The sequence below is a fragment of the Photinus pyralis genome, unplaced genomic scaffold (genome assembly GCF_008802855.1).
Source record: "Photinus pyralis isolate 1611_PpyrPB1 unplaced genomic scaffold, Ppyr1.3 Ppyr1.4_LG1, whole genome shotgun sequence".
Taxonomy (NCBI): domain Eukaryota; kingdom Metazoa; phylum Arthropoda; class Insecta; order Coleoptera; family Lampyridae; genus Photinus; species Photinus pyralis.
Genome location: NW_022170249.1, coordinates 12,465,557 through 12,485,164, shown reverse-complemented (window position 1 = coordinate 12,485,164; position 19,608 = coordinate 12,465,557). Strand labels below are relative to the sequence as shown.

The following is a 19,608-nucleotide window of genomic DNA, read 5'->3' as shown; positions in this document are numbered from 1 at the left end:
AAGCTTGATTGAATACTTCTATGGGGGAGGTATGCGTGGTTAGTGTTAACCCTTCGTTAGGGTAAACCTCAATAATGTCCTTTTATAATCTGATTATTGACGTTGGAATACAATTTATGGGCAAACGATAACCATTAAATACTGAAATAAAATATACGCAGGTTATTTATCTTTAAAATACAGCAGGTTCATTAAAAAGCAATTATTATTACTGCATATTCTGATACATACACACATTTATGCCTATATAAAGAACAATTAGCTAGTACGAATAACAGACATATTCCTTTAAGTCGAAAATGAAACTAACTTTAAGAGAGAGCGTACCTCTATAATAAATTGAGAGATTTTTATGTTAAAAAGCACTATATATGAAGTTAATTCCTTTCTACTTGATGTTGTGGGCTTTAGGTATGTTGGTAACCCTGCGTTGTGTGTGGTGTCATTTGAATAACCAAATCACGTTGCTTGTCTGAAATAAATCATGCATTTTTTTAGCAATAATTCTGCCTGGTTTTGTAGAATATTTCTATTTATCAGCTAAAAGTGAGAAATTTTCCGGTGCGTGTGAAACTTGACCCTTGTTTGCATTTTATTATTAAGTTAGTAAGGGTTTACCTTTAATAAATTGTTTGACTAGTAAAGGGATCTTAAATTAGTAATTTGACACTGATTAATATCCCATATGACGCGTTAAAAAGGTAGTTGCGCGAAGGGCGTTATTAGTTTTCGTCTTTTGGGTTGCGCCGAATTAACGCAGAGAATCAAGTGACAAAATGCAGCTGACCGTTGCGACCGCTAATACAGAATCTGTGTTATCAACAATGACTATAATCATAATAGAATTAAGGGTAGAAACGCAGGCGCCGTAAGATTCGTAGAACGCTTGCCGCCCCGGCGCCACTCGTTTCCCGTCTATCGTGCGCGTATCTTGACGTACCGCGATATGATGACTTTTTTCGTGATTTGCGCAAATCCGCCACCCGATTTAACAACGTAACTTTGAGAACACCCCCAAAAACTTTGTACCCTTAATCAAATAGCTAATACTTAGTGTTACCAATACTCTCCCTGTAAACTTAAGTGTGTAGAAAATTTGTAGAACTAAGTTTTAAGATCAAGGAACTGATCGTAGGTGTTAATTACGCAATTGTATTAGTGTTTACATCTTCAAGTATTCAATTTCCCGCTGTGATGTTACCACCTTTCGGTTATTAGTTATAAATTAATAATAGTCAATTTCTCAACAGAAGTGGAAAAATGCGTACAAAGTGAACTTGCGGAATTATAGATGAGGAAAGCTAATGTTATCGAAGAGCAAGCGGTGCGAAAGTGGAAAAAATGCGCAAATAATAATTTTGGTAAACCTTGAAAATATGTGCGAGTGTTCATTTTCTTAACTAAACGACATGGAGAGATCTCTGGCATCATTTCTGTTCTGGATGCTTTTATGCACCGTCTATTGGGGTAAGTTACGTCATCAATTTGCATGTATTTATTACGTAAACTTTCATAATTAGCCTTTGGATGGTCATTAATAATAATGATATCAAATTGAATTTTGCATGCCTTTCCTTTATACTAAGGCAACCTTTATAATTACATTTTCAGTTTCACCCCTAATGGGGATATCAGTAAAGCATAAAAGCGTGAGATTTTGCACGCTGCAGTGGTAGTCAGCATCGGGTTTTATACGCGTGGACCCATGTTTTGGGAGTATCTGATAATTAATAGTTTAAATTTCCGGATCAATTTTTGGTCGAGCAAGTGAACCATTTGCAAATCCCGTGTAAAACGATTTGGTATTTTCGATGCGGAAAAACTGTTCAATGGTTTAATTAAATCCTTGTAATAAATTTCCCTCGAATCGTTTTCAAAGTTATTGGCTTAGTTTTCTTTTTTCTTTTCCACGAGAAAATTGCTACGGTTGGTTCTTTCATCTATGCACATAATGGTCTTAAGTTTTTGATTATGCCGTATTTTATTCGAATTTAATTCCTATACGTGACTTGCCTTACACGCAGTGGTCACTAATGTATTTACTCGAGCCAAACGAATTTCTCCACTTCATTGACTTAGGTTGACGACTCTATACACCACAGACCTTTAATGATCTTCCAATTAAAAGCTTTCCAGTTTGTGGTATTTGTACATAACTAAGGGGGTCAAATCAGAAATCAAATTAGTATGAAAGAGAACGAAGTTGAACAAAGAAGTGAAACTTTTTTACTAATGAGATATACGAAAAGCCAGCCCGGCGTAGTTTGACGTAAAAAAACTTTTTGCGATTGTAAAAATATATCCGATAACTGATCAGCATCTGAAAAGCAAAATAAATTAAAAAAATTCACGCACTGTATAGCTCAATTGCCTTTCTCTTGATATCAACACGGATTGCCACCGTGAAAATCGTTCAAACTTAATAAAACCCATATTCCGCACTTAAATAAAACGGAAATTACATAACTTTATAAATGAAAAAAAAATTGCTAACAAGGAATGGAAATCCATTAAAGTTTTAAAATTATTTTTTTGTATAAGGGTTTCGGTGTTCCCAGAGAAAATTTTTGTATCATAAGAAGTTGTTTAAAATCTCAAAAATCTGCCATTGGGCAGCCTACCAAGAAATTCTCAGCAGAATCCTAAACAAAAACGGAAATTAGAAAACTCAGTGGGGCGCTACGACATTGACGAAAATCGATACGCATTTTTAATTACCTACAGCGCCGATTTACACACACTAACTGAAATTAGCTTAGCACAGTGTTTCTTGAACAAGCAGGCGTCCAAAGATTTATGTAGTGCGGCGTCCGCTTATATAAAGAAGAATATATTGCTCCTTTATGTAGGTGATTTAGATAAAACGGTATAACCTTACCCTAATGTGAAGGTTACCTGAACATTTCGAGCTATAACAAATTTATTGGCACCCATTTAAAAGGCAATAAAGTTCTCTTCGCTGGGAGAAATTCAATTCTAGCTATATGTACCTTTCGACTGAGGAGCGTAACTTTATATTGAAAAGTTGATCAAATATATATCTACTCGCAATTAACGTCGATATTTGAGTGCCTTCAAGTACGCGCTCTTGGTGAAAGGGCTTTCCTTTTATCGGATTAAGACAAGTAAAGCTGCTGCTACCGGAAAACAAAAAGGTCTAACTGATGTCGCTCTAATTATGGTAACCGCTAGCAGTCAATCTAGAAAACGCAGAGAACGGCATTGTACCATTTATTATCGTTTTTTGCTGGCAGCACTTAATCAGCACAATAAACATGTTTGTGTTATAACATTTTGACACGTCCATTCAACTGTAAGTAACAAATCGAAATTTTTAGGGAAAGCTATTTTAAGATATACTTAGAACTAAGTTCTGAACTTTTTCATTTTTTTAGGACCTACAAATAGACAAAATTAATTTCTACGCTTGAGACGTTGTTTATCATTGACATTTACAACAATTACAATTTGAAAAGGTTCCAAGTAATTACAACATCAGAGACACTGCAGAGGCACTTGGATTACAGATATTTTTATAATTAAAGGAAGTTGTGTGAGAGAAATATGTGTACTACACGTAACCATATTCAAAAATCAACTTTTTAGCGCGTTTTTGAAAAAAAGTAGCTGGTTGTCCGGCTGAGATCTCAGCAATTCCAATAGCTGGAGGCTGGCGCAAAAAGAACGCATGAAATAACTTATAGCAGATAAACATTTTAACAGGTTTAATGGGTTTGAATGAGTGTCTTTTCAACCGTAGGGGTAGATAAAGTGATCACGTGAAAGTCATTGTGCATTCCAATGGCACCTGTTATTCTTTCAAAATGGAACGCGGAGCACGATGTAAAATGAAGTTCAGAACAAAATACAATATTGTTTCCATGGAAACTACAGGATAACCTAACCTTGCTATTTTAGCCGTTTAAATTAAACACTTACAAACTCTTCAGAAGTATTTGCTGTCTCCACGAGATTTTGCCCGCTTAGGAAAGGTGCAGTATCAAAATCAAGTAATCCCTTTGAGACCCGAGACTGAAAATCCCTAAAAACCCCAGTCTTAAAGATTTTGAAGTCTTTTAAAGGTACTTAAAGACCATAGATGTGCTCTCAAACACTTTCAGGATTTATAAAAGCAGGCAGACGGTCAGGTCTGAACACACTTTTTATTAGAGTATAACATGCCTTTTAAGTACTTTTAAGGACTCTAGAAAGTCTTTAGAATACTTTGCAGGCGTTGAACGTCTCTGTATGGATTTACTCTAAAGCCTGTTATAGGATTTGAAGGCAACATAAAGGCTGCGGAAATCAATGAAAACGTATGAATAAAAAAACATATGGTTACTGGAGAATAATAATCAACAAATCTTTTAAAAGCTCTTATTTCGTAAAGACCTTTAAAGGCCCTGAAGGTGTAATAAGAGCTTTAAAGTAGTATCAATTTGTTATAATACTGCCCAAGTAGATCATTCACAAACACAAGGGTGGACCAAGATTGGCCCTTGGGGGCTCCCATATGTGGTTATAAAACTTTGGGACCCTATTGTGTATCATCCGTTGCAGGCAAATGGGTACGAGTAGGTCTAGGAGAGGGTTGCTTACTAAAAAATGTCGTTTCTTGATTAGGAATTGGTGGTGGACTCGACCAAAGGCCTTTTAACATTTAGGTTGCTTTTCAATTTCGTCCAGAATAAGTTGATTCACATAGAGGAGTTTAACGATAATTTGTAAGAGCTCTTGAAGAAGGCTGGAAATCTATTCACGATTGAACCAGGTGTATCCAAACCATCCAATTTTAATCCTCCGTGAATTCTTGATGAATCTAGTAGTACCTTTCTTCATTTGCACATATTCTACTGTAAGAGAATTATCCACAGTACCTATCAAATACATATAAGGGGCTGGTGAAGAATATCTGGTTTATGCGAATGTCGCCACGCAGTTTTCACTTCAGGGGCAGCAAAAATTATTTCAACAATTTCCATAGAGTTCCACATTATAAGAGATACATTTACAGGGCTTTTAATTTCAGATTTTATCTTTAAGTTGTGGATTGAGTGTAATAAAGTGTCCTAACTTTGACTAACTTCACTAAAATTTTCTCTCTAAGAACGAGTGTTTGCATGAAAGGGACTCGACTCGATTTGTTTTCCGCTTTCATGGGGAACACGAGCGCATTGCAATTAAGCAACAGATTTCTGAGCTAGATCTAAGTGAATTGTAAATTAAATTATGGTATGAGATTAAAAAGTGCTCGCTTTTTACTATTTTTAATATTCCAATTCAGATTTATGAAGCGAAAAAGTATAATTTAATGAAAACTTGAAACCCCTTGGAAAAGTTTGCTTGGCTTACAAACACTCCATGTAAAATCCCTTTCGCGCTACTTTTAACGTAGCAAAGGGGCAACTTCTCACATCATTAATCTTCTCATATACATGTGTCGTTGGACAGAATTACCTAGTCGTTCTTGTGGAGTGTCTTTGCGGTCAAGTTTCTCCACTTTATTTATGTATAATGCCTGCAGTCATTTGCAAAACGTCACCAACTCCATTAAAACGGTTATATTATACAAGCTGTCTATCAAATATTTACACGTAATACAACGAGCTCTCAGGTCATTTCGCCGTACTTATATTACACCATTTATACTTGTCTTTGCTTAACGTTTGCTTTTTATTTTATTTGTCCCTTATTTCACATTTCGTTGAACTACGATTTCTCTTAGTTTCATTCGTTTTGAAAAATTCCACAATCCCGTCTCTGACAGAAATGCAACATTTGCTTTTGTTGGCCGTTAGTGTGAATGAAGGTGACGGTTTTCAGTTACCACTCTTCTGATATAAATTGTTCGTTTGTTGGTACGCTTATTTTAACCTAATCGGACAAAAGGGGACGTTTCCGGTTATAGTACGAAGCATCAGTTTTGTACGAAGCCTCTAAAGGGCTAGCACTACCTATAGCTGATATTTTTCAAGTAATTTATTATATTGCTAATTTACAACAGATATGTAACAACGTTTAAAAGATATCGCGTTAGCCCTTTGGGGGTTTTGTAGTTTTACATTCTGGAACCGAAAACAATTTTGGAGCACCACAGAGTATATTTACATCTGTACTATTGCCTTCATGGCATACTATTCTTACCCTTGCAATGTGCATGCAACAGGTAAAAACTTCGTCGGTCAGTTAGTGACGTATGAAACATTCGATAGCCGTACATGGAAGTCACAAAAGCGATGTAAAAATTGAGAAACATTCCGGACATTTTGTGGGGAATATGGTGATAAATGCAACCCTTCGTAGAAGATTTAACCATGCTTATTAGTGGGAGCGGCTCGTGATAAATATTGGTATTATTCGGCATTTCGTATTAAAATTGTGCCACTTGGAACATATGTTCCCTAGACCTATTGGAGTGATTTGAGTCGCAGAGCCGGAAGTTCCGTCCCTTAGGATTGAAAATGGCGCCAATTTTTAAAATTTCAGGAAATATATGTTTTTAGAGCGATTTTTACGTTTGGGGTGACGTTTACGAGGTTTCCGACGGTGAATATGACAAAAATAATATCCAAAGCTAATTTCTGTGTGGGAAGCATGTTTCATTTATCATATATAGGCCAATTGTATGATATCTTTAACGTCCGACAAGATTCAAAGGTTTTGACCGATTTTCGTAGTTGAGGTGACGTTTCTGAGATTCTTTTGGGTGAAGATTACCAAAAAAAGACCCATTAGAGGCCTTTTTTATGAAAGTTTTTGTATTTTGAATAAACAGATCGAGGTTAACTAGGTGCAAAACTGAAACTTATTCATTAAATCCTGTTTTTAACTAAAAATTGTTGATTATTGAAACGTATTTACAAGTAAAAAGTCATCAGTCATCAAAGGGAAATGCCTCATCATCGCTCAGATCTCCTGTTGCAGTCGAGCTATAAAAATATTTAGTTAAAATCATTAAAAATAAAACGCTGACAGTCATGTTTATAATAAGCATATTGTGATATTTGCAGGGGTTTGGTTTAATTAAGATCACGAAAACTTCATATTTATTTTATTAGGAATTGAATAAATTCCGTAGACAGTAATTAATGGTACATGCTTACTCGATCTCGATTACAAATCTACTGTTAGTAATATTAACCTACTAGTGACACACCGAAAGTGGAATAATGCTTACTGCTATAATAAGCGTTTTCGCAAGAAAGTTAATGCATTAATTTAAATCAGTTCAATGCAATGATTATGAATCAACAATTATTTGAACTCAAAGTTTTGAAACCTTATGCACGTGTATCCTAATTTCGGCAATCACTAATTATTACATTACAATATACATATATAATACTCGGCTGCGATTTTGGCAGTTAGAACTCTGTAGGGTGCAGGGAAGGTTGTTTCGTAAGCATGAGCACCTCATGGTCTCACAAGTTGACTTGCAGCCGCATTTTCCTACGATTGAGAACGCTTTCCCTTTTGATGGGATACAAATTACGCAAGAAGAATCATCCTCCATGCGAAAGATATGGTGGAGCATGGAGCCCAGAACATCCTCGTCCAGTCTTGAGATACTGACGTTCTGATGGTCATATATATTTTGTTTTTTTTTTCTGAAAGAACTCGGACTGAAAGAAGGATATCTGTCAGGTGTTGGAGCCAAGGGTCGATATATAGCGACCCATTTGATTGTATTAGCACTTGGAGAAGAAAATTCACAAGCCCTACGGGGCTTTCATTGTTACACAGGTTGTGCCACAACGCCCTCCTTCAATTCTATTGGAAACAAGAAGGCGTTTATGACTTGGATGAAACGCCCGGACGTGACACCAGCTTTACTTGAACTCTCCAATTCACAAAGAGGAATAACAGAAAAAACAAAACTTTGGAAGAATTTACTACCGTTCTCTATGACCCCGAAGCACAGGAGAAATCCACTACTAATGTGGGAAAATATTTATTTTGTACCAAAAATAAATTACTGCAGTTCCTGTCCCCAATCAAGCAGGTCATGTGTTGTAGGGGCACTGCTTCTATCCTACTGAATGCCCTCCACATCCGTCAACTTGGGGATGGACACGAGGCAAAGTGGACTGGGAACCAAACTGGACCAAATATGTGTAAATATGAAAGGAGCTCACAATCCTAGGGAAATGCGGCTGCAAGTGAACTTGTGAGACCATAAGGTGTTCATGCGTGCGAAACAGCCTTCCCTGCACCCTACAGTGTTCTAACTGTCAAGAACACTGCAAAAATCGGAGCCGAGTATATATGTACATGCTTATTTTATCAACATGACTGTCAGAGTTTTATTTTTAATGATCTTAATTAAATATTTTTTTATATCTCGACTGCAACAAGAGATCTGAGCGATGATGCATGAGGCATTCCCCTTTGATGACTTATGACTTTTTACTTGTAAATACGTTTCAATAATCAACAATATTTTTAGTTAAAAACCGAATTCAATAAATAAGTTTCACCTTTGCACTTAGTTTACCTCGGCCTGTTTATTCAAAATACTTAAAAATTCATTAAAAATAGCTATTTGTGTATTAAGAGCGCAAAATGATATATTGTCCATTGAAAGAGACATTTGCCGCGCTAATCTCTTGAAATCAACAATCAATTTGCGCTCGAATTACACACAAGATTTTTTCTACAATCGAGCAGTTCACATATTTCCAAAAATTTAAATTTTTCACTCAAATATAGATTATTATTTTTATCTTATGCCCAAATGAAAGATGTCATTTACTCGTTGTCATTGGATACTCTGAGCAATGCATATTTGATTTATAGTTTATAATTTGGAGAGCGATCCTTTTTTTTATTTTGTCGCTTAAGCGACAAATTGACATTCCTCGAAAATTATGACGTTTGCGTTGTCAAATAAGAGCGCAAATGCCTACTTTGGATATCGATTGTAGAAAAAGGCATTTAATGGGTCTTTTTGGTCATCTTCACCCAAAAGAATCTTAAAAACGCCACCTCAACCACGAAAATCGGTCAAACTTTCCAAGAAACTTTCGAATCCTGTCGGACGTTAAAGATATCATACAATCATGCTTCCCACACAGAAATTAGCTTCGGATATTGTTTTTGTCGTTTCCACCCTGGGAAACCTCGTAAACGTCACCCTAAACGTCAAAATCGCTCTAAAAACAGATATATCCTGAAATTCGCCTCAATTTTGAAAATTGGCGCCATTTTCAATCCTAAGGGACGGAACTTCCGGCTCTGCGACTCAAATCACTCCAATAGGTCTAGGGAACATGTGTTCCAAGTGGCACCAATTTTAATACGAAATGCCGTTTGTTTTCACGGGCCGCTCCCACTATATGCCTAGCAACCACGTTTAAAAATTTTGCATATTGAAGATTAATGTTTAGAAACCCAAAAAATAGGATGCCAACCTTCAACAGTTTCCTGTCCTGCTTTTAACCTTCCCAAGAAGCGAGGAAGAAAACATTTTATAAATTTTGTTAGAGACAGGGAAAAAGTTGAATGAAATTGATGTTGTAAAGGACCTTTTGATTTAGTTAACTTAATAATTAAAATCATAATTAGTTACTATTGACTAGATCATAAGTCTTTCATGTTTTATAAAGAACAAGATACGCTATATAGGTAATCAAATGCATCCCATTTTTACATTCAGTGCATACATTTGAAAGGTAAATTGGAATAAAATTGGAAATCACAGCGCAATTAGCAGTTATTTGTCTGTTCTCCACGAGGTGAAGTTCAAGCTCGGGTGCTCAATATTCGCATCCATTAATTTGAAACTAAACCCGGTTTATAATGCTTGCACTACGCGGAAATGCATTAATTCTACTATTTTAGCGTTTTTCTCTGCGGTGGCTCACATTTTTGTAACCGTCTATATTCAGAAGTGTCTCATACGCAATTTACATTATTCCATGAGTAAGACGGTCAATATTCTAAATTAAAATGTACAGCGCCAGCTTTGGTGTGGGCAGTACGCAGCCATAGACAACCACGTCTGAACTGCACAAAGCAGTGTTAAGTACGCCTCAATTGTCGACAAGTAATTGAAATTGCAAACCATATTTGTGTTAAAGTTCAATTCAATTCAATCAAATCAATAATTAGGTAATTAATTCCCTTGCAAAAGTTATGTTTCTTTGTAAATTGCTTATTCCGGTTTACTACAGTTATTTTTAGTGCTCCTTTCTCAGTAGATCCTCAGGGCGATTAGTTTTCCATATATATGTTCTCCGTGTATACTAGACTATGCGGCATGGCAACCTATCACTAAAACCATCCAAAAGTACCAGTCCAGCTAGCTCAAATAAAACACAGGTACTAATAAAACCTTTAAAAGAAAAAAATTATTATAAGGTTTGTAGGGCAAGTACAGTTGCCGCCACGGAAACCTCTATATTGACGTAAATTTCATTAATTTGAGAATTTTAGCAGCCCCAACCGCCTCAAAAAGTCAAAAAATTTAAATAAGAGATGTTTAAGCAACACCTAATGTAATTCTGGGTACCAAATAGAAAAATTAACCTGGTAACTCTTATCTGAGTTGTAATTCGGAGCCAATTAATCACAAAACCAACCATTGACAAATGAAAAAATTTATTCGATATAAATCAATCACATACGGTGATATAAACAATGGCACTTGAGAGTCAGATAAAACCCACCACGCAACAAGCGATCGATTAAACAAATTACATTTAAACTGAGTTTTAATTACGTTAAATAATCCTTATCACCTGGTCATAACTGCGCTTTTCAACAAACAGACGCACTAACAAATAAAACAACCGACAAGATGATGATGCTTCTAAACTTCTTTGACTTTAATTATTGTACTTGAAACTCGATTTAGACGACACGAAATTGTTTGTAATTACAATTATAGTATTGGTTCTTTGATCGTGGATAAAACTCCCTTTAACGGGTATTGGGAAATTTCCGCTTCCGTTCAACTCAACGTATAAAATTCGTGTAGCTTAACACACACTTGAGCTTAACTCGACTACACTTTCTCCTACAAAACTTTATATCTGACAGAACAATATAATATCATACAGAAAAATTGATACCGGCAAAAATACTGTTTTGCAACAACAAATACCGTCCGCCAAAAAAGGCTTGACCAAAAGGCCTCGATTAACCCCCGGTTCGTTTATTTAAAACCTTTTTTCCTACTTACGTCTCCACTTCCTTAGCGTCTTCAGAAAGAATTAACATGTGCTTACTCAGCGATAACACGTGCTTATCTTGAAACTAATTATCCTATCAGCGATAACGCTCTTCTCGCAGGAAAAAATGAGGTAAACTTTTACGAATACTACGCAAATAATTCCTATTTGAATAAGTCTAGCCTTTTAACACGTAATTTAAATTTACAATTACAAAAACAAAATCAAACGTCAAATACCTAATTCTGATACAACATTGTCCTCGAATTCAACCAATATGATCACACAGTACAGTTACATACAGGATGACCCATCACTTCAGGTGCCGAAACATTATTAGTGGTTCGTTCTGAATTCCATACTCTCAAATTGGGTTGAAATATTAATAAAAAAAGACAATATCTTGTTTTATTAACATTTTACATGCTTTCCGATTGAAACATTTCCTTTAAAAGGTGATTGTAGTTAAGCGAGATTTTACTTTTGACTTTTTTTTTATACAGCCCTACCAGGATCTATGCCCATGCGGCCGGCAAGTGAGAATATTTACTAACGGTGTACACACAGGTTGACACACTTCACTTCATGCGGTCGTTCATGAAGACTTTACTTACAATACACAAGGGTTGACCACGGTTTAAGGAGAGCAATTGGAGGGACAGAACACAACAAAGGTTTATTAATGTAGCGACAATAATTATTCAAATGGTAATTTTGGTGTCTAGTAGATATTGAATCAAAATATCGTATATGTCCTTGTTATTGAAAGAGAGTATGGACGTAATATTAGTAGGTAAATGGACATTGTGTTTAATTAAGTTTGTAATTAATTTTTGTGTTGCTGCTATGTGATTTCCGCAACTAAAAAAAATATGGTTTATGTGGGGAGTGCATATACTTTTGACTTATTCACCGATTTGACACAAATTTAGGCTATACACATTTGAACGAACACGAGGGCTGATCTCCAACTTTGGAACCGTGTTGCGTTGGGGGTGCTTGGGCGTTTTGTTTGATCTTTGAATAGTTTACTACAAGGAATGGTGATTATCCTCCCACCGTAGAAGATGAATGGTACTGTTTAAATGCTGGGGAGGTGTAGGATAAACGATTGAATTTTACTCGGCTTTTTACAAACGCCAGATTCTCACTGTAGGCCCTTCAGACCGTCACGCTTCTCGAGAGTCGGCGCAACGTTAAGGCTCCCTCGTATCAACCTTCTTCGCTTCCATAGATACAGTTTTTTGTTTACAACACTAGAGGTGGGCTCTTTCCACGGTATTGTATACCATTTTTCCCCCTTAGGATATGACTTTGAAAGTTGAATTTTTTGTGGTTAAACAGCTTTGTAATAGGGATACTTTTTCGAATAAAATGAGATAAATTTGCATTCGGTAGGGTACGTTGCTCATATTTATAGATTTTAGTAGAAAATATACAGAGTGGCATAATTAGAAGGTTGGTTCTTCCAAAATTAAATTTTTGTTAGATAGGTAGGGATTAATCTTGAGGAGAGCTTTTTCGATGGATTCCGTTTTTGGGCGTCGTTTTTCACAAAAATTCAAGATTACAAAAGTGTAGAAAAACTGCAAGCGTGATACCTTCAGTAAAATTTAAGTCGAGCAAACAATTGCCAAAGGAAATTAATGTACGCCAAAAAGGATTATTTCTCCTAGTAAGGGAAATGAATTTTAAGTTAAGTCAGCGAATGTTGTTACACCCGTTATCGGTCGAAGACGAATATAATTAAACGTCTCGTTAAATCATACGCTAAAAAGAATTATTGTTAACGTTAAATTTCTCCGTAAGCAAACACTATTTCAACTAGTTAGAGTCAAGTAAAAAGTTAGGAAGGGTTTACAGTAGTAGCAGAAATGTCGTCTGATGTACATAATAAATACCGATCGTTCAATGCTCGTGCTATTCCGCCGAATTTCAAAGACAACCTTGAACCCATTGAAGGCAGCCATCTCCGAGTTCGATCATCCAAAGCTTAATTCCTAAGGTACCATCCCACTTTCTCCAATGTTAATCCCAAAATGCGTGGGAGAGGGGAGCAAATGCTTTTAATATATTAATAGATAGGTCCTAAACATACATTACATCCAGAAACATTCGCCTTCCCACACTGTTATGAAACAAAGTTTTCAGGCGCATTACACCTACTTCTACAATTACAATTTACTAAGCGTATACGGTGATACAAAAACGTTATCGTTTCGTAATTACTTCCCAGCAGCTTGGTATGGAAGGCGTATTGACCAAAATATTAAATTTTCTGCAATCACCTTAATATAAAGGAAATACCTGCACACACAAGCACATGCTTTCACGTAAAGAAAACCGGGAGCAATTCGACGTTGATGATTGAAAATCAACAAAGCGTCTTCGCAAAACTTAATGTGGATGACGTTTAGGCCCAGTTCATTCGTATTTTTGTCGAAACCGTTTCGATTGGCTCACGTCCCGCAATGAATAAATTTAATTCGATTTCGGTTACTTCGAGTTCGATTGGAAGCTTTGGGGAGAGCAAGGTAATTATTTAGCTAGTTAATTGAGATATACGTGCTTCATAGTGCGACATACTGTTGGTGTTTAACATTTGTTTAGATTATTCAATTTGCAAATTGATTAACAGATAAATGTGCAGCTGGTGTTTGTTAACTCGATTTTAAGTGATGTCAACGTCGATTTAGTCTCAAATCAGACAGTACAGGTTGAAATTAAATGAGCTGGCATCCTTATTTACACACCGTTATCGCCGTCATTCATAGAAAGACTGGTTTAGATTCATCAAACTATTTTTTACCGGATATTGGGTGGCATGTATCGTCCCGTTGTTTCATTGAATGCACTCTTGGTTTGGGTGTTAGGAGTAGTTAATACCGGGGGTTGCGATAATATCACATTTGCAATATTAATATCTGAAATGAAAAATTTTAGAACCATCACGACGAAATTAATTATCTAAGCGTCTTTATGTGAATTGGAAATGGCCGTATCCTCTTGAGGTAAATTTATTTTCATACGATTCCTTCTTTTTTTAACACGCTTCTTTTAAGATTATGCCATATCTTTCCATTTAATTATCTATTTCGCAATCCGAAACCCAGTTATTAATGGGGTACGTAAATTTGAATTATTTGGATTTGGGTCTGATTTTGGCACTGAAGTTTTTGGATGTATCTTTCGTGTTTCGAGCACTAACGGCTCCCATCGATGAAGGACCGTTCTCTTATGAAATGCTAAAACAAATTCACCAATCTATAATAATATATAATATATATATATAATAATAGTATAATCTGCTTAGTTGAAACTTGGTATTTGCGATCAGACGTTCTGCAATTTGTGAACTATCGGAGCAGCTACCCAAGTGGAGGTAAACTGTATTAGCTATTGTCGCACCGTTTCCGATGCTGTAGATGTTTGTTACCGTCGTGACGAATTGCTCTGCAGTTGATTACGTCAAATATAGAAGAATGTATGTACCGTTGTATGCAATTAAATACATTTTGTGTATATGTACATTCTACTCACTAGTACCCCATGATTCACAAACCTTTTATTATTTGTTTTTGGCGTGATTTGTGGACGACTGGCAGCCAAAAATTATATGAGCTTTGTTCAACCCCTGTGGTTGTTTCACTGGAAGACCCGTTTCACCTGGCTAGCCGTGGCCAATTCCCCCTCCCTTCTCGAGATTTGCTGTACATCTCAATTTCCATTATAGGGAATTTGTTTTTAGAATTGAACATTAAAAAATCACAACCACTTGGATGTTGAAAATCATTCAGGATGTAGCATAATGCCTATTAAAAGAGACGAAATCGCGCTATCAATGCGAAATGAGGCATAATAATAATATGTGGCACATTTTGGAGAATGATGTTTAATGAGCAACATTGTTGCGGAAATATGTAAAACTAAGGAATGCGCAATTGGATATGCCACGAAGTTATCTAACCAGACTTTTCCGTATCGCAGTTATTTGGAAAGTTGTTTCCAAACATATACCTGCAAAATACCGTTAATGGTCAAACTTTAGCAAAGCAAAATACGGCAATAAACTACAGGATTGCGTCCAACAAATGGAATACAAATAAAAAATTTCATGGCGCTTGTGAACATCAATTAAAAGCTTTATTGTTGTGTACGATTCTTAAAGAACTTACAAAGTCCTTCAAGCAGCGATTGTGTCCACATCGTAAAGAAGTAATGAAGGGAATTTATGACGACGAATACTTAAAACAAAGGGTAGTATAGCAGAATGTCATCGATTGTTAACTTTACCAAATTACTTCCGTTCGTCCACATCAAACAATAAAGTTTGCGACCCGAATATATCAATAGTTTAGAATTGGGTTAAGAGTGTAAGCGTGTAAGTTTCGGAAACTTCCTCCTACCATTCAATTCATACGCGACTAATAAAATTCATTTCAAATTACTCCCAAAGTAAAAACGAAACAATTAAGTGAAATCCGAGGTGGAATCCTTTTCTTAGATTCTCCTTAGGGACTTCCGAAGTAAAAACATCAACATAATTACGCTTTTTGTTCCCTTCTTAAACGTTAATACAAACGGGTCAAACTAATTAGTTTCAGGTTTACAGGCTTTCACTATACTTTCGTCGAAGCAAACCCGAGTTGCATACCTAATTACTTTATTTGCATTTCTCGACTCTGTGGTACATGTATGTTTAAGGAGTTTTTGTGGTGCTATAATTGAAATATTGATCGCAAGGGTGATATAAACGGGTGAAAACGGTAAAGAAATTGAGATCAATTTGGCAAACGTACAATCTACTTACAAAAGCGTCTAATCATCATTTCCATTCCTAATAGAGGAGGGTGGGGGGGCGGTGATAAGAATAGTCAATTAATGCTATTATTACAACGTTATCAGACGTAGGTAGGTATATGACTCATTCTCTAATATAATGCAATTTATAGAATCTACTTACGCGTATATTATACAAGAAAATATCAGAAAATCAAATAGTCTATTTTTTGATAAGTTTGTAATTTAACTAAATAACAGTAATTTTCCTATAACGTTGTTTTCGTGCAAGCTGCCAATAATATGAAAAACGCTATATTAGTAAACCACAGTCATGCTATTTAACGGGGAAATATTTTCAACGTTCTTTGGAATTTCTTTGTTATGGGTGTTGATATAAAAAGAACATATCCTTGTGAAATATCTTTGAATACATATACCTATCAATTAAATTTGCATCCATATCGATATTGGTACTTGTTGAACATGTTTTAGAAATTTTAAATTGTGAAGAAAAGGTGTAGGAAATTTTGGAAATGTATCAAAAATGTGCAAAAAATTGTACAAGCGTTTCAGAGTGCAGAAATTTTTAAAAATTAAAAAAAAAATGTATCCATTATCTAGACATTTTACGTTTTACATTAAAGAATGTGTACAAAAACTGGAAATGTCTCTGAAATGTGTAGGAATGTTACAAATGTGCCAATCATTTAAATAGATTATGCGGAAATATTTCAAATGCAGCGTGTTGAAAATGTGTAGACAATTGGGAACTGTTCAGGAAGTTTTAGTACATTTTTTAAAATTTTGGAAATATTTGTGTACGAAATTTTGTAACATAGAACTATGTTTCAGGAGTGTTAAAAGTGCAGGAGAAGTTAGAATTAAAGAATTTTGGAAATTCTTCAGAAAATGTTTCGGAGATATTGGAAACGCTTCATAAACATTCCAAATATGTGCGAAATTATAGAAATTTTGGAATGTTTGGGAGAATTTTTAAAGAATTTTAGAAATATTTCAGAAACGTGCACACAGTTTTAGAATAATGTAAAAACGATAAGTTTAGAAAAATTATGAAACATTTCAAAATTGATGCAAATGGGGAAATGTCTCAAGTTTCTTTTATTAATGCTGGAATGAGGGTTGAAGAATACAGGCATGTCTTCTGCTTTAGAAGACATGTATGAATATTGCCCGACGACGCAGAAAAAATGCCTGACTCTCTTGTGATCCAATATGAGGGAGATGTTCACAGAATTTTTTAATCAAATGCCAGAATAAGATGTTTTACTTGTAAGGAATTCGGCCATATTGCGAACAAATGTAATAAAACACCAAATTCAATATCAGATGTACAATGTCTATACAGAGCGAAATTCATGACGTATAATAATGTTATGTGAGCAAACTACCGAATTATAGAATTTCAGCAAAAAGCTAATATCAAAACGACCAAAAAAAAAACTGTACCTACGGCCAACTATACAAAAACCGTACGAAAGATCGAGACAAGAATATCGAATTGTCCCGTGTGCCTATGTGTCGCTCTAAGAAACGATCAACATGAATAAACCGCAAGAAATGAAGAGAACAACAAAACAATAAAATCAATAATCAAATCAGGGTTGTCCTCTCTTAATCATACCAGAATAGCTCTAGGGACTTTGTTGATTACAAGGAAGAAAAATAGAGCTCTTGAAAATCTTCCAGGGATATGTACTCTCGTATGTACTCATTTACTTTCTCGTACGATCTTTGATGACGTGCTTTGCGGTTTAAAACCACAATGGCAGCGGTGGATATTGATATCGATATTTGTATACGTAATACGCAAACAACACGGTTATTTATGGTCAAGTTACATGTTGAGCAATGCACCCAAGTACTCCGTGCGGTGTGTGCTACACTCATGTGCACCACCCTAAAAAATCATTGTCTGGGGCACCGCACCAGAAAACGCTCGAGAGACCGGTCCTAAGATTGTTATTTAACGGTGGCCGACATTTACGGGGTCACGGCACGAAGAATATGGACAGAGCTCAGAGGCCTGCGATTTTGGCCAGGACATAACCTGTCTCATTGTAATATATAGGAGTATGTGCAGGGTTATTTTCGTGGTTTGAGTTTACGCACCCGGCTTTGGATTGTATCATGGAGTTAGAGATTTGGAAACCTAACAGTTTTCATATCAAAATTCAATATTCAGGAGTCATGAAAAATAATCATTTGGCATTTATGCAAAATAAGATAGCGACAAAGTACCATTTTAAACAAATTCAACATATATTGCGCCCTCACATAAAACAAATAAAACTCCCGACCCATCGTACAATATTACAATCATCGTAACTAAATTTTCTATCTTCCTGCAAATCGTTAAAACACAAAATACATGTAAAAAGATACATAGCACTCTAACTACGTACAAAAAAATCTCCCAGATATCCTAAATTATCTAAACATCCTTTATATCCCAAATGAAAGTACCCACACCTATGGAACATTTTACCCGACGCGACGAAAACTGCCATATGCCCTAACTTGTATTAACACTTTCTACTAATCTTGCAATTCCTATCAACGTAATTGAAGCTACATTCTCAATGAACTTACCGCAACTGTTATTTTACTTATTTTTTTAAACCTTGCGTAGGTCTTGCAAATTCAAATCTGTAAAAGCAAACACTCTATTAAATCTGCAAGAAAGTAATACAAAATAATTGCCGTACGTCCTATGCTAATTACAGTAATTACAAAGGAAACGAAACGGATACATTTATCTATATTTTCTGGGAATAAAGGCACCACCAAAAGCTCTCTACGTTTTCTTCCTTGTTAGAGCGGAAAAGCATAACACGGATTATTTTTTATTTTACGCCAATGAACCACGTCAATGACATTTCTTTAGAAACCCGTTTTCTAGTAGACGCTAGCTACTGTAAACAGAACGGGGTTCTGCCTTCGGGTAGCTCTAGCCGGCTGGCCAGAGATCGAAATTCGTATTGATTGCAATTGTTTAATTAATAAAATAAAATAAATAAAAAAATTCAAATATTTAAATCCCGATGTTGGGTATGGAGACACCTCCACCGTCTGTCAAATCCCCGGTTGACCTTGGGTCTGGTACGGCGTTTTCTTTTCCCCAACTGGGCACGTGCGGTGGATGTGGCAAGTGCTACTAGTTCGCTGTAATGATAAAGAGTTATTACCACCTAAGCCCGGATGCTTATCAAGGCTCGAGGAGATATCAGGTAAAGGAAGTATAGGTAGTTTTCTCCACCAGTTATATTTCAGGTGCTTTTCAGCAAAGCAATAACCCGACCTGAGATGACTTGAACAGGAGGTAATAGCTCTCGAATAAGGTCGGCAAGGATTTACCTGGCGACGGCCCTTACAGAGGAACTTCCACCCGGTTCCAACAACCTCTACTCAAAGTCGGTGGAATCAGACGGCAAACACGGAAGGGAAGCTCTTTGGATTCCAGTCCGGTCGACCGACCGAAGGCAAGAATACAAAGAACTAGTTCTGTGTCCGGTTTTATAAGCCCGCAGGGATTTACCCTACCAGGATTATATTCCCGGGAACAGGTGAGTAAAACGGCAAAACTAAAAGTAATTATCAAATTAATAGGTCTGGGAAAATAATGAAACTAAAACGA

General features: G+C 36.0%; 1 protein-coding gene and 1 long non-coding RNA gene across 3 annotated transcripts in view; both read left to right on the top strand.

Annotated features, from left to right (window-relative positions):
• The first annotated feature begins 918 nt into the window (after window positions 1–918).
• LOC116159575 (zwei Ig domain protein zig-8-like) overlaps window positions 919–19,608 on the top strand; it is a 631,052-nt gene continuing 612,362 nt past the window's right edge. For both annotated transcript variants that reach the window (XM_031472586.1, XM_031472585.1), the window contains exon 1: window positions 919–1,467. In XM_031472586.1, coding sequence (XP_031328446.1) covers window positions 1,410–1,467 — 58 coding nt within the window. In that variant the 5' untranslated portion in view covers window positions 919–1,409. The remainder of the gene's footprint in view (window positions 1,468–19,608) is intronic.
• Window positions 18,994–19,595, top strand: LOC116159578. Its single transcript, XR_004143008.1, has 3 exons — window positions 18,994–19,201; window positions 19,245–19,537; window positions 19,581–19,595. It is a non-coding gene; the product is annotated as an uncharacterized LOC116159578 (long non-coding RNA).